This window comes from Chenopodium quinoa, unplaced genomic scaffold, assembly GCF_001683475.1.
Source record: "Chenopodium quinoa cultivar QQ74 unplaced genomic scaffold, ASM168347v1, whole genome shotgun sequence".
Classification (NCBI taxonomy): Eukaryota; Viridiplantae; Streptophyta; class Magnoliopsida; order Caryophyllales; family Amaranthaceae; genus Chenopodium; species Chenopodium quinoa.
The window spans coordinates 2,180,303-2,196,552 of NW_018745461.1; the positions used below are offsets into that span (position 1 = coordinate 2,180,303).

A 16,250-nucleotide genomic window follows, 5' to 3' on the forward strand; every position below is an offset into this window, starting at 1 on the left:
TACTTTTAATTATATATGCTCTTATTGTATGGAGCCACGGTGAATAAAGGTAAATACTAAATAGGGTATGTACATATTATATACTGGGTGTACATGTACCTGAGTATGAGATACAAGTGTTACCATGTACTTCTCATTAATCTTCATTATCGCCTTCTCAATACTCTTCATGTATTAGTTTTGTTGTACGCTATACACAAATTAAAAGTTAAGCATGGTGCAATCATTTTTTTGGCTCAATGCTCGCAAAGGTACAAGAAGATGAACAAAGATAAAAACCAGAATTTATGACACAACCGGTTGTACATAGAAAATTGTCACTTACCCAATAACCTTTTAAAAACAAATTATAATGTGCTGATACATATACAGACAATGAATTGAAGGACTATTAGCTATTTAAAAGATTAAACAACCCAATTCAAGTAATACTGTATAAGGGTCAAAACTATTTGTCAATAATTTACAGTTGTGCGAAGACAGCAGTGTAATAGAATGGTACATTTTTTAAGCAACTCTATGAAAATAATGCATTACTGTCAATTGTCAGCTCTTCAAACCCTACAAAACTATAAACCCCAACGAAAAAAAGAGAGAAAAAAAAGCTAAGAAGAAGTTACAATATGTAATCTCAAGTACATAGAATGTTTGGAAATTCTTGTAGGCAAAATAAGGGGGAAATTCTGTGTCATTTCCTTGGAGCTCGACTATTGCTCCACCACAGCACCACCGAGTCTCAATGTTTTTATGTGCAATATTATTCTGAACTTCACAAGAATCAGACCTTTCATGGCCGAAACATCAACACTTTAGCTGACATCAGTCTTCCGCTATACAGATGGGCGATGATCACGTCTGTTATACAGAGTTGCAAACATAAAACATTGGTTAGACAAGCAAGATATTATGTAAAGTGAAGCAACTAGCTCAGCAAGGGTCAGATATTTTAAAAAGAGTTGTAAATGGAATACATCAAACAGTATCCGATCCAATTAAGTGAAGTCTACTTGCCTAATTAGTTAGCAAATTAAAAAGAGTTGAAATGTCTAATAATTTGAATGACCAAACAATAGTTAGACTCAACAAGTAAAGACACTACCGATATTCACTCTTTGTTCGCTGTCAAATTATTAGATAATTAGCCAGAATTGGGAAATCTAGAGGCCCGAAATAACAAAAAAAGCAGAACAATGTACAGTATGAAATTATGAACATAGTAAAGTAAGGTAATCACAAAGCACCTGGGTTCTTGTGTGCTAGGCTGTGCAGCACCATAAGAGCTACTTCTTTGGTAGATCCTTTCACCAAACTCATCTTCAGCGAGGGAGTTATGCAAAAATTTTCTCGGTTCATCATCAACCAAAAAAGGGTCTGCAATCATACCTTCTCCACTATTCTTGCTTTTAACATTGTCTTCCATATAATCATAACTTAAATTGCGCAAAATTTTAGGAAGTGAATAATCTTCTTCATCATGATGCTTATCACCTGCTTCAATGTCTATTTTCTCCTTTGAGCTGAAATCCGTTTGAAAAGATGGGTGAACATGAATCCGTTTGTCCGGTACCTGGTCTTCTTCAGACACAGTTGCCCGGAAATCATTCAATGAAGGGGCTAGTCGAGTGAAGAAGATTTCTCTAAAGTTCTGGAGTATCCCCTTATTATAAGGATTCTCCTTTTTATCATACCGGTAGCGAAAATTTTCATAAGTTGTCTGCACATGTACAAAGAGGTATATAATAAGACTTGATCCAATAATGAATCAGCCAACATTTCAGTTAAAGATTCATGACAAAAATCAATAATGGCACTAATCCTGTCAATATGAACATGTTTCAAGCATACAGGCTATTCCCAGCATAATGAGGCACATTATACAACTAAATTCTTCATTTCACATACAGATTCTACTTGATACGACTCTTGAGTAAGACTATTATAAACCTCAGTTTACCTTTCTTATCTCTTCTCCCATTTTATTTTATCCATTTCTATATTTTCTCTTTATTGTACATTGGAATCTAAAGTGTTAAATTGAGCATCTTACTTTCACAATCATTGAGGTTTTGGAAGCTATAAGAATAAATCAGGTTACAAACACTTAAACTGGAAATTACCTGGTTGGTGCTCATAAGGTAGAAATGGAACACAGTTAAGCCTCCAACAAACCAGATAGCTATGAAGCAGTATACAATCAAGACAACTGAGAGGATATCGTGTGCCATAGCCTTCAAAAGACCCTTTGGTTCGTTCACTAGGCTAACCCAAGAAAATATGTGAACATATAAGCACAGGATTGTTGCCGTAAGTATGAACATGTAGAAGAAACGATAGTTCCGCTGCAAAACCAAGAAAGATGTTATAGCTACATACACATGTGTAAAAACGATAATGAACAGATGCACATTTGTTAGCCATTTTAATTGTGTCAGGCACATCTTTTAATATCACTCTAGCTCCATCTCTTTGCTACAACAATTTGCTAAAAGAAGCCTTTTTGTAAAGCTATGAAACTCATGCTTTAGATTCTGAGGTGCATTAGCTAGGGCAACACATTACAAACAGTTTACCTGTATGAATCATGAACTTTCAAATACGTTTGCATGGGCAACAACTCTAAGGGCCACGAGTAAAAGACCAACGCCCCATAATTTCCATTATCATAAAGTCAGTTTATTTCCATAGCCATTAAACCAGGCCAGTGTCTTATCCCCATAAAAAATTAGAAGGCACTTCATTCAGGCTAATGCCATCAAGGCATCAACCTTCCTGGGTCAGACTGCTATGACATTGCAGTTAAAAAAAAGTCAAATATAACCTTAAAGATGGGGGTTTGCAGAAGCATGGGGTTAGAAAACCCTTATAATTCACATAATTATAAATAGATGGATGTTTTACAAATCAGATGCCCAGGGAAAAAAATAATCACTAAAAAACATGCATGGCTACATGCATATGGATCAAAAGCATATCTAGCTAATTATCATATGGATGGTTTTCAAAGGCGAAATGGAAGATGCTCATTGATTCATAATCACACAAATCACAACCCTCCGTTATCCAACTCAAGAATCAATTTGCATTAAAAATATTCCATGCCTAGTGACTAACCCTATTTATTGTTTCTCTTTTCTGAGAAGGTTAGATTAAGGGAAGCATAACATCAAATCAAAATATTAAAACCAATAAACACATCACACAAAATATAATATAAGCTTAAAAATTCTCAATCTTGTGACAACAGGTTACTTACAAGTCCGATGCACTGACCAACCCAGGGGCAGTGATGGTCAAACCGCTGTACACAGTTGTTGCAAATGGAGCAATGGGAAGCACGCGGAGGGCGATAAAGCAAGCATGTTTCACAAAACTTCACCTTAACAGTGTAGCCATTCACTAATACATTTTTCACTCTAGGTATTCTTAAATGAGGGTGCCTTCCATTGACCCACTCCATTGAAGGGTTTGTTATATCAGATTCTTCAGGTTCAGGGGCCTCGAATTTCTTGGGACTATTCCAGGATCTCTCCCAGATGTCATGTATAGAAACATTAAGTCCTGCAAGAGAGTGCATTGACGATCAGATTATACAATTATAATCAACAAGACAGCATGAGTAAAAACTAAGTGGTGTTCTTAGATTATCTGAGTGTTTTGCTTGCATAAATCATTTCTACTTTTAGCAATACTATATGAGTTTTAAAAACTTTTGGGTTGGGCCGGTTGGCAAGGAGAATTTGTTTCCCTTAACTATTTCTCTTGATCTTGAGAGATAGGTGTTCGTTCAGTGGGACTCAAGGAGTCAGGAAGCCTAGAGGAATGATATATCATCCTCCTGTTCTTCATCAGTTCACAACTGCTCCTTCGCCCTTAACAACCTTATCCTAGGAGGCTAGGAGAACTTGTGTGCTTATATTCTTTACATAAAATTTGAAGCTTTTCACCGGAAAAACATATACATAGAAGCAGTGTGAATTGTGGTGTGGATAAGCACTAAACAAAACTTACCAAAAAGGTTAGGAATAGTCCAACTGCTGCTACAGGATACCATTTACTGTTGTCTTTCGCCTTCACAAACACCTTTATACAAAAAGTCAACGCTGGCCCGGCAATTAAGAGGTTCGACAAAAACATTGATCCCACATCAGGTCCAAATATCAATCTTCCTCCACAGAGAAATTTCTATGAACACAAAAAAAGAATATCAATCAGCAGGTATGCTTCCAATTCTATTCATAAGAGGCTTTGAGACAAATAAGTTCATACTTCAGCTTTTGCACTAGATAGCATTTGGAATAGCATTGGATCTTTCAAAAATAAGAATGGGAATTTTATCAAGAATTACTTAATCTTTCAGAAAGTAAAACCAAAGTTATCTTTTAAAGATCAATTCAAAATCGATCATGACTTAATCTAATTTCTAAGGGGTACTAATAGCCTTATACACAACGCCCCCCACCAAGTGAATCCATTCTTAAGCAGGGTTTGGGAGGTCTATATGTATGCGCTTCTACCCCTTGAACTGGTACAATGCCAGTTTATATAGGACTTGATAGGGATATGATTTTGGCACACCCTTAATTGATTTTAGCACACCCTTAATTGATTTTGGCACACCCCTATGTGAGAGCACAATTTTCTATGCTCTTTTCACAGAGGGGTATGCCAAATCAATTAAGGGTGTGCCAAAATCAATTTCCAATTTGATAGTAGCAAACCTTATATGAAATCTTAGCTAAACCCAAACCTGAGAGCACATAGGTCAACTGCTGTTCTCTCCCCCCATCTGATCTTCTCTTCCTATAAACATTCACAAGTCTGATCTTATCTGAATTTAAGCTTCCACTTTGACCTTGATTCGACCTCCGATACCTATCAAAGGGCCCCTAATATCTAGCAGTTAACTACCAAAGAAAGACTGCTTCATTCAATCCAAGACAACTTTTTGCACAAAGCTGAGATTTTTAAATCCCATTTGGGTGCACTGCTGGTTACTCTTTGCATCAATAACCATAAACCCTACTAGGAAAAACCCTGATAAATTCGTTATTGAAACACAAGACTAAACCCTGATCATACAATATGAATAAAAAGCTGAGCCTGATCATAATTCCCTCAAAAAAAATTCACAGGTAAATATCTAGTAATATGACAATTCAACCATGATTTCATTTAATTAAACATATGAAACCCAGTATTAATATCATAAAATCATTCAGCTTATGATAATCAATTGAACATAAATAAACCAAGCAAAAACAGATAAAATCGTCATATCATCATATTGATACATAATCAATAAAACCCAGAACTTTTAAGTTAAAATGAGAAGTAACCAATTCAATATTAGATCAAATAAACAAAGTACAACAATACAAATTTAATAGAGAAGAAACGAAATTTACATTATTGCCCCTCCAAACTTCAAATAGCCTCTTGGGTTTGTTGGTGGCCATCATCAATTGAAAGCTTCAAAAGACCCCCAAAAAACCCAGAAATCCCAAGAAATTCTCAAAAAAATTCTACCTTTTCTTACATCTGCAACAATCTTTAATCACCCTCATAATTATATCAAATAAAATCCACCAAAAAGGAAACAAAAATTACTCAATTCTCTTGAAAAATCACTATTCAATGAAATTTCAAAAAATAGAAAGAAATTAATACAAATCAATAAATTCCCTCAAAATTTCCCAGCAAAATTATCCCAACAAAAAGATTAGATCTTTCGAATTTCTGAGCTTCTGAGTCTTCTCTCTCTTTCTTTTACTTGTGAAACAGCAAAATAGTTTCTCTTTTCAGAATGTTGAAAAAAATGAAAAATTCCCAAATTCTCTGACTTTATTTATTTTATTTCTTTATTTTATTATTTCCTTGTTTATATTCTCTCTCTATAATGGTATCTGGCACGTAGCCGTAGTCCACGCTGGAAAATGGCGGAACTTTCAATTTTCTCGCGGTTTTTCGGGTAGATTATGGATTTTTTTATCAATATAAAATTAATTGATTATGATATTTAAGACTATAATATCAACATTGCTTGTAAAAAAAAAAATATCAACGTTAAATACATTTTTTATGCAATTATAAATTATAAAATTATATATAATTAAATTTTGAGAATTCATGTTAGTTGGTTTTTGGTTGGTCCGACCAATATACGTGCTGCCGTATACCAATATTAGAATTTGTCTTCACGCGGTTTGGTTGCCTTTCAATTCATCGTTGATTTTGCTACCATCACCAATTCACCATGCATCCACTACAACGCTAAATAAATAAATTTACAAATATGATAAACTCGATAAGAATTATTCGTGTTTGAGCTAAGCTCGATGATCTTTTAAAATCTAGTTAAAGTTTCACTCGGTAAGAATTTGACTTGTTTAAATTTAAAAGTGAATATGTTACTTTGTAGATTTGCCAAATAACCAAGTTTATAGGTTTTATAATACTTCATCAGTAAATAATATCCCTTTATTGCAATTACTGATATTTAACAAAGGAAGTAGATTATTATCTGATAATGATTTTTTAAAGGATATTATACATTTGATTTTCATTTATCTAAACTTTATCGAGTTTATAATTTTTTAAAAATATACTCCTCAACGTTTTCGTCTCAATTAATAATTACATTATTTGACTTTTGCACAAGTTTTTGGAAAGATGTAATGACTTAGTATGACTTGCTTAATTAAAATGAATATAAAACACAAGGTAGTGGAGTTTGGTTGATTGAAGTAAGGAAAAAATACAAGACAATGAGATTTTGTTGATTAATAGTGCATAAAGAATATACAAGTGAAATAATACAAAGTAAGATTTTGGTTTAGGACAAGTTTTTTTTGGTTAAATTTGACTATATTTGGAGACGAAATCATAGACCTTTTTTCCTTAGTGAATTGAAGAGCTTTCAGTGAAAGACTTTCACATTAATTTCAATTAGTAGGGCGAATGACGTTGCTAGGAACTGCCGCATGAACATGTTTAATTATTTGTAATTTAAGTTGTATGTCCTTCTGCTATTGTCAAAAAGAAAAAAAAAAAAATAAAAAAATTCAATGTGTGGGAAAATACTAAACTCATCATAACTTATTTTTCCCGAACTTATTTATCTTTATCTAAATTTAGCCTATATAAAATATTTGCACACATACCATATTAGTATGATCATATTACAAAAATTGCACTCATCAACTACAATAGTTACATACTTACATTCAAAACTTTGGTTATATCTTATATTCTTATACTCGTATGAGATGATAATTATAATATCATTACTTTAGTTTCATCTTCTAGTATGCACATACTGACATACACTTATAATAATAGAAAGTTATAACACCTCCATGACCCCATAATGATAAACACATTTTTTTTTCATGGCAAAAAAGCTTAACTAAAATTTCTAAGTTTATGAAAATATACAAATTGGGTAAAATTATCTCGGAGGGAAGGAAAAAAGAGGGAAATTTGAAAATAAACCTAAAAGAAAAAAGAAAGAAACTCGTAAATGTAAAACTGCTGATATTTTACAAAATGATACACCTCATTTCACTGTAAATTTTTACATAAATACACATTTGGTGCCACCAGAACACAGAATTTTACACTCTTTCTCCTTATAGGTACATGATAGATACTTCAGTCTTTTCCTTCGTTGTCTAAATCACGAAAAATCCCCTCATGATCGATTATGTACATCAATATACAACGATTCATGAGCCTGATTCCATTAGAGGTCCATGTATGAGAATAAATCTCACTTGATTTAACCATGAAGTTGTGATTACCTGCTTCAACCTGTAACTAACAAGCGGATACATATCAACTAATTAGCTAATACAGCAGAACACTCAAATTAAAACCATATATAAATCAGTAGAAATATAAAGCAGCAAGTCAGCAACATACATTCCACCAACTCGCCTCCACCAAGTCACCAACTCGCCTAAATTGCACAACGTATACTAAGAGCATGATTGTACAATTATCAGTAATTAGAATACTGGTATGATGGAAGATCTTGTAATGATCAATGCATCAAATCTATGGAAGTTGTAGGTAAGAAGTTTCTGCATCTATATATTGTCTCAGAAATGGCTCAAAATTTTGCATATCCGAGTAATACTTCATGGGGCAGTTGTTTAAGAAGTGTTCTGCAAATCTCTGAGAAATGCAACCAAAAAAAAAAAAAAAATCGACTGGAGAAGATAGGTGTGATGAAAATCTCTTATGGTGGTATCTTAAGGTACAAGGTGGTATTTTGGACGGCTGTGATGGTTGGGAGGTGCAAATTTACTACCTAATGAGAGTCATCTATCAATTTTCTCGGTCTTTGATGCATTATACAGTTATGCTGCAGACATATAGTAAAATCCGAACTCAGATGCATTAATACTTAATAGTTGATATCAATTAGTTATGTTCTCCATCCTAAGATTCCTAACTGAGAAGCAAGCTAGTTGAGCCTTAATTTTATATTAGAATATTATGGCTATAAATAAAAAACCCTATGCCACATAATGGCTGTAAACCTAAAAAAAAAAAAAAAAAAAAAAGAGCGTGAAAATTTAAGAATTTGAGAGATTTCAAGAACTAGCATTGACACATCAGTAAATTTTTGGAAAAACTCGTTCAGTAATCAGGAAGATAAGTCCCAACTTTCCATTGGAAGAGAAAAATACAGCTACAATAGATATAAACTGTCAATGGTGTTTACCTTGCTAATATTCCTCTTGCATACTATAAGTTTGTATAAAGTTAGAGTTGAGATTACCTTCACAATCAGGGTATGCACATGGCAGCCTTAACTAACATCAACATTCTCAGATTTCTTTGCCATGTCAGCAGCATCTCGAGATGTGGCTTGATATCCTTGAGGTGCAGAAGCTTGTCCTGGGGCCAATAGAAACTGATCAGTTGAAGTGTCTTGGTTACCTACTTTCTTCTTCAACTTTTCATCACTATCTTCATGATTAAAGTTCTGAAAATTACTTTGAAGCACCCAACGTCCACTTTGCGTTAGCCTTTGTGTCATATCCTGATCTGAAATTTTCCCGAATCCAGTATAGCTTTCATTGTCACTTGGAGTCATAGGTAAAACTACGTCTTCTACGATCACCAACTCTCTGAAATTGATAGCTGAAGGTGGCGTTTTGGTGAATAGGACTTGTTTAATATTCTTGACCACACCAAAATTATGGGGGTTTTTTCCCTTGTCATACCGATACCGGAAGTTCTCATAAGTTGTCTGCCTTGGAAAACAAAATATATCAGATTGTAGTGAAAATGTTATGAGACATTGAGACCTAAAATGTTGAGACCCAGGCACATGCTTAAGTTCTGGTACATATCTATGCAAATTGAAACCAACAAACTCAACTACAACAATTGGACACGAGTATGTCTTCAAGAGCTCCAAGCATCAACCATTTTATGAAATCTTTGAATGTTTTTGTACTACTATGTCTTTTAATTGTCACACATTTAACACAGAGATTTGAGATGAAATGAAAGAGTCTAAAATTCTAAATAACAGTCTTCAGCCAATGAGTATGAAATAAAGGGGTGTGCGCAAGTAGTTATACCCCCATGTGCTAAAGCCTCAAGGCTTTGTAGCATGAACATTGTACAATTCATACTTTCTCATAGCAGAAAATGTTAACTTATTATAATTTTGGTGTAAAGATCATCACCTGGTTAGTTGACATCAAGTAGAAGTGAAAGAGGGTAAGTCCACCAACAAACCAGACAGCTACAAAACAATAAACGACTAGAATGACTGAAACAACATCACGAGACATTGAATGCACGAGGCTTTTCCTTCTTCGAAGAAGATTGATCAATGAAAATGTAAAGACGTATATACATAAGAATGTTGATGAAGATATGAAGAAGATGAAGAAACGGTAATTACGCTGCAGAAAAATTGAGATTTCCAGTTAGTAACACTTGTAGCAGGATAAGAGTTTGAAAAAAAAAAAGAGGAGAAAATTATAATACTGATGGTAGAGCAAGAAACGACATAGGAAAACCTTAAAAAGGAAGATCAGGCATATACATGCATCAATTTTTAACAAAGAAAAAAAAGAAAAAAAGAAATTCAGATTTCCATATTCAAGTGATTAATCATTCGAAACCTGAATCTGAAACTGAAAGAAACAAATCATATCATCAACATTCTTTGACATAGTACAAGTTTGGCACTGATTGTACCTAGAGGCTGCTGCAGCAGATTTTTTTATTCAGTTCATTAGTAAGATTATGTAACCCACTGGGGCAAAAAAGTGGTGGTTGGTCTATGTCTGTATGTTACATACTGCTATTAATATAATTTCTTTAACAGATTGTTGAAGACTGTTTCCGTCATATATATAGGCTAAAACAGGGGTTCTACTTGAACCTGGAAAAACAAGACAATGCAAAAGAGCTCATGCAGTCTTATATAGTAAATGATCGAAGTTATTTACAGGCAACACTTAGTTAAGAATAAATTCATTTTAAGGCCGTGAAAGATACTTATCAAGTCTTAGTAGTGAGATGTCCTATCATTCAGGGAAGGATTTTGATGATAGTGTTTCCAATGGTTACAGGAAGTTCAATCGTAAAAAACTTCATAAAGACAACTGCAAATGCAATAGAGCATTCAAATGAACAAATTTACCATTCTGATTGCAGTAAGATCTGGCTTCATACGAATAAGTAGTATCATTTCTCAAAATTTATATGCTGAAAATTGAAATAACATATTCTTGATAAAACCTTTTTTTGATGCAGAGACTTCAGAAAATACCATATCAAAGCGTCACAAATATCTGTATGATCAAGAATAATAGAAATTAACTTACTAGTCCAATACACTGACCCACCCATGGACAATGATGATCAAATCTCTGCACACAATTGTTGCATATTGAGCAATGAGAAGCACGGGGTGGGCGGTAAAGCCTACAAGTATCACAAAACTTGACTTTAACTGTGTAGCCATTAATCGTCACATCCTTAGTGCGAGGAATCCTAAGAATACCAGACTTGCCAGTTGCTACCAATTCCCTTGATGAAGAACCTGAACCTTCATCTTCAATTGGTCTATGGTTTCTTGGTATTATTCCTGGATCTCGAACAGATGTCATGTAGAGGAACAACAAATCCTACAAAGTTCATAAACTGCATATGACTAACAAATATATCAATACTGCTCAAAATAACATAAATCAATCAAAGAAAAACGTACCATAAAAGTGAGAATGACACCTGTGGTGAGCACCCCATATCCATATAGTGGATCATGTTCTTTGATCCTAACGAGCATCCTTATACAGAAAGTAATAGCTGGAAATCCTATCAAAAATGATGATAAATACAAGGATCCCGCATCAGGACCTAGTACCAATCTCCCACCACAAAGAAATTTCTGCCATGCAACAAGTGGAAGTAAATCAATTTTATTCCTTACATAGCTTAGGCATTTCATTCAACTAGAGCTACACGACATCATGTATAAACATTGATCCACTTTGCATTGTCTAGCAACGATCGAAAAGGATTCAAACCCCAGTAAATTATTGGTCAAATAAAATGACTTTAGATCAAAATATTCTTTATTTGATCTTCCAATTATTGCACATACAGCAACACTGTGCCTATAGTAGCAGATTGTCAATATAAATCAGGAAATATAATATAAATCAGAAAAAATATTATCAATCGAACAAAAAGACCATGGAAGCATGCTCAAGTTAAGTTGCTTTGATTCTTTACTATGTCTTATGTAATTTTGTTGTACATTTAACAATCCAACGTATTAATAATTCCTTAACCTTTCAAGTTTCACCTCAATCCCTCAGATTACTCATAACAGGCATATTGTTAATGAGTAAAAAATATACAAAGTACATAAGAAAGTGTTGAAAACATTATGCTATATAACACTCACAAACGTATATAATAGCCTGTAATTTCTGGCATGCAACAAGGAAACATTTTGAGGCTGCCTAATCAGCAGGAACTTTCACTACAACAGGGGGGTGTTCATCAAAGCTACTCCTCGCATAGTTTTGGCAATCTTAATGTAAAAAAGTAAATACAACCAAAATTCTCAACTTTATCTAAAAAGGCTTGGAGGATAAACAGAGTTTTCATTCAAGTTAAAGATACACAACATCACATGTAAACAATGATTCACTTTGGCCAGCATGATTGTAAAGGAATCAAACTATTATCCCCAATCAGTAAACTTTTATCAAATAAAATGAAATTAGATAAAAAATCCTTGATTTGATCTTCCAAATCTTGTATTCACATGAAACAGCTCCACACCCATAGTAGCATATTGCCAATAAAAATCAGGAAAAATGACATCAATTGAGCAAACAGACCGTGGACACATGCTTAGCCTAAGTTACTTCGATTCTTTATTCTAATTTCATGTAATGTTGTCTTAAACTTAACAATCCAACATATTAATTAATTCCTTGCTCATCACTAAAGAAATATTGGTGGAGAAAAGAAACGTAAGAAAACTGAGATTTAAAACACTATGCTATACAATCCTCACAAATGAACCAAATATAAGAGTTTCAACAAGAACTAGCTAACAAGTCCACCTAAAATGTTTTCATATGCATTTGTTATGTGAAAGGTACACGGAGATTTCAGTGAAGTTGTAAACACATAATCTCCATGTCTAGAATTTCGAGTCCTAGCATGTCATACACTTATACCCATGTCAAGCTAATATAGTGCTCAACTAATTACCATCAATTAGCAATTTAGCATCAATGCAAATTCAAAATCAGGAAACTTTTCATGTTTTGTCAACTATCAAAATAGGCAATGATCACAATTCATATCAAATGGCTAACACCAAAATGTACTAAATAATAACATGAAAACCCCACATTTCCAAATTCAAAAATACAATGAATAACAACATTTAAAACATAAAAGATCATAGCAAAACAGAGTAACACATACATTGTTCCCAGGCCAAACTTTATAGAGCCTCTCAGGTTTCGAGGAGCGCGTCGAATGCATAGATTGAGACCCATAATTCCAAGAAGAACCCCCATCAGGAGTCATGCTATTACGCCTACTAAGGATCTGTATTTGGTCATCCATGGCTATAATCTAACACCCATCATCAAAATCATACTTATTTGATAGAATTTTTTTCACAGGGGAATTTTATCAAACAGTTGGTGGGCAATGCAGAAGAAGGGAAGATTAAGATGTATGATCTTATTATTACCAGCTTCCCCTGCTAATCATACAATACAATCAATTAATCTTGCCCCAGATTTTACACAATCCTATGAATTTTTTCCCCCTTATTTCTTCATCTCTATCTTTCAGACAGCAAATCTTCCAAAATCCAAGGAATTGTGGGGGGTGATGTAATGGTTTGTTTAGCCTCAAATTTAGGAGGTTGGCATAGTATTAGTATGTCAACATGACCAATAATTCTCATGGGGCAATTTATTCCATTTTTCTCGTGCTATAGGATTTTCATGTTATTTAATTAAAATCTAGGTCGGGTTTTCTTCACCTTAAAATAATTCGGAGTAATATTGTACTTCGTAGAAAAATAATTTCAATCTATTAAAAGAAATACTACCTCCGCTTTATATTATTTGCAACGATTAGATATTTTACGCTCGCATTTTAGGTCAAATTGTGACAAATAACATGAAACGGATGTAGTATTAGTTTATTAAAAGGGAAATTGTTCCGTGTATCCCTAAGGTTTTGAAAAATGCATTGTGTACTCTTGAAAACTTTCAAATACATGTACCCTTGAGGTTTGTATAAAATTGCACCACATATCGTCTTACAAATGCACATATCATTGACTTATGAAATTAAAATTATGCCCATACACACTGACTCATTTTTAGTACTTCATATGTAGTATATGGAGTAAAAGTGTAAAACCGCCTAAAAACATAAATTACATCAAAATTTGAACTCCATCAATCATTCTAAATCCTAAACTTTAAGTTGTTAGAATTTGATTTATCAATTAAGTTTGCTTGATAATTAAATACTTTAGCATTACACTGTAACAATTTAATAGAATTTGATGCTTATAGTCTATATGGGTCTCAATTTCACAAAATTATCATTTGTTATATGAGTCTATGGGTATTGGTGCAAGTTCTTACAAAACTCTGGGTTACACGGTGCATTTGAAAGTTTTCAGGGGTACACGGTGTATTTTGTAAAACCTTAAGGGTACACGGAACAATTTCCCTTATTAAAAATATGTTCATTAACATTAGTCATTGTAAGGAGCGAATATACTAGATTATCAATAAAAAAAAAGTTTTAATCCGTAAAAATAATTTTAGTTTTGTAAAAATAATTTCAATTCAATAAATTAAAAATAATTTATATTCTGCAAAAATAAGATAAAGTGAACATGACTTAATAATAAATTATTGTATAAATGTCGATATAGATAAGGGGTGGTAGGTTGGGGAAGTAGCCACGACTCACGAGCCCTCTTGCTATATGTTCATTATATTTTTATAATTTGTTCATTCGGTTGTACAAACCAGATATCAACCCTTAATTACATTCATTTAACCCCATATATCCCTAATTACACCCATACATATAACCCCAATTATATTTCTCATACATTAGGGTCTTCACAAGGGGGGTTAAATTAACGACTTATAGTATTAAGGTGTGCAATATAGAATTTATTGGGCTAAATGGGCGCAATTACGGATAATTAGGTCAACATACAGCATTAAGTGTATATGGAATTTAATTAGGTATTTCAGGTGTAATAAGCCAATTAGGGCTTATTCTGATTTACAAACTGAGAGCTAAACTGAACTGAATAGAGTTCAATCATGAACTGAACTAAAATTAAGCTGAAGAGAACAGGTCCTAAGTTCAGATAAGTTCGGTTCATGTTTAATAAGTTCTGATAAGGGTTACCCAAATACAAATTACAGCTAAAATAAGTTTTAATAAGGTTTAGATCAGTTCAATGGGTAATGTTATACATAGCCCATTAGCCCTTAGGCTATAGGCTATGTATAAGCATTAAAAATACTCTTGGAAAATGTATAAAATTAGGAATTCAGACAAAAACACGCATAAATTAGTGTAATTAGTGTGAATTTGTCATGATTTTCCAAATATAAACATTTTTAGAGTATTTTTAATGCTTATATGTAGTCCTAAGGGCTATATATATCATTTTCCAAGTTCAATTAGTTAAAATAAGTGAAAATCAAATTAATAGAACACACTCAAACCAAAGCGCCAAACATTAATTATTCAAGATTACATCACAATTGTTGCATCTTCAATATAAATACACCCTAAGCAAGCAATCAAATGATGTTTTTTCTACTAGTGAATTGAATTGTACTACGATGTATCATCAATGTTGGATATGTCGCAACAACATGAAAAGTAATTGATGCAACCTCCATTATCAAATCTACTGCCTTCAGCTAAGCAAGAAGCTTTACAAATATTAATATTGCATGGTGTAACAATAATTGGATACTCAGAACATACTGGTCGACCACCGCCACTACCACACATAATACCTGATTACAATAATATTCACCAATGAAAATGAAAAATTAAATTAGTGATATGCTTGTAATTAAGCAAGAATTTTACAAAAATTACATAAAAGTTGCTCTAATATTAAGAATACACTTCAATTAATCGTAGATATATAACTTACCATATGGTAGCAAGAACACTAATAATATGATGAACAAAGTATGAAATTTCTTAGCCATAGATTATAATGAAAAAGAAAACAAACAATTTTGTGTGCAATTTAGATTTACATGTATTCTATTTATATACATTGGCAAATGCACAAAAACCCTGCTACTTTCCAATTATAATATGATACTACATAATTACTAATTAGGACAAGGCTACTACATTTTTTTTTTTTGAAGATAGAAATCATATGCAATTCCCTTCTTTGATCCTTATATATATATAATCATGATTATGATCTTCCAAATCAATAGTTATTTCACATTGTAAATTCACAATCATTCTGTACTGTTAATCTAGAGATATGAGATATGAGATATGAGAATGAGAGATAACTCAAATGGTTAAAACTTCTCTCTCGGTTCTAGGAGATACTGGGATCGATTTTCACCCGTACCTTTATGACTTCTTATAGTACAGTCTATAAATAGTTAATTTTTTTTATAAATAGTCTATAATTTAATTTTTTTTGTTAAATT

The 16,250-nt window shown here is 33.0% G+C and overlaps 1 protein-coding gene and 1 pseudogene across 4 annotated transcripts; both read right to left on the reverse strand.

Annotated features, from left to right (window-relative positions):
* Positions 1-398: 398 nt before the first annotated feature.
* On the reverse strand, positions 399-5,874 carry LOC110714854 (annotated as a pseudogene).
* A 1,618-nt stretch (positions 5,875-7,492) lies between these two features.
* Positions 7,493-13,550, reverse strand: LOC110714897 (probable protein S-acyltransferase 3). 4 transcript variants are annotated; one of them, XM_021893450.1, is made up of 7 exons: positions 12,985-13,550; positions 11,243-11,422; positions 10,857-11,159; positions 9,705-9,926; positions 9,004-9,259; positions 8,786-8,904; positions 7,493-7,815 (listed from the first exon to the last, which is right to left on the reverse strand). In XM_021893450.1, the coding sequence occupies exons 1-6, from the start codon at positions 13,126-13,128 to the stop codon at positions 8,816-8,818; spliced, it is 1,194 nt and encodes a 397-aa protein (XP_021749142.1). In that variant the 5' UTR covers positions 13,129-13,550; the 3' UTR covers positions 7,493-7,815; positions 8,786-8,815. The 4 variants fall into 4 exon arrangements, with proteins under 4 accessions (XP_021749142.1, XP_021749141.1, XP_021749140.1 ...); XM_021893449.1 differs by having other exon boundaries at positions 7,493-7,809; positions 8,786-9,259; positions 12,985-13,549; XM_021893448.1 differs by having other exon boundaries at positions 8,786-9,259; positions 12,985-13,548.
* Positions 13,551-16,250: the final 2,700 nt, after the last annotated feature.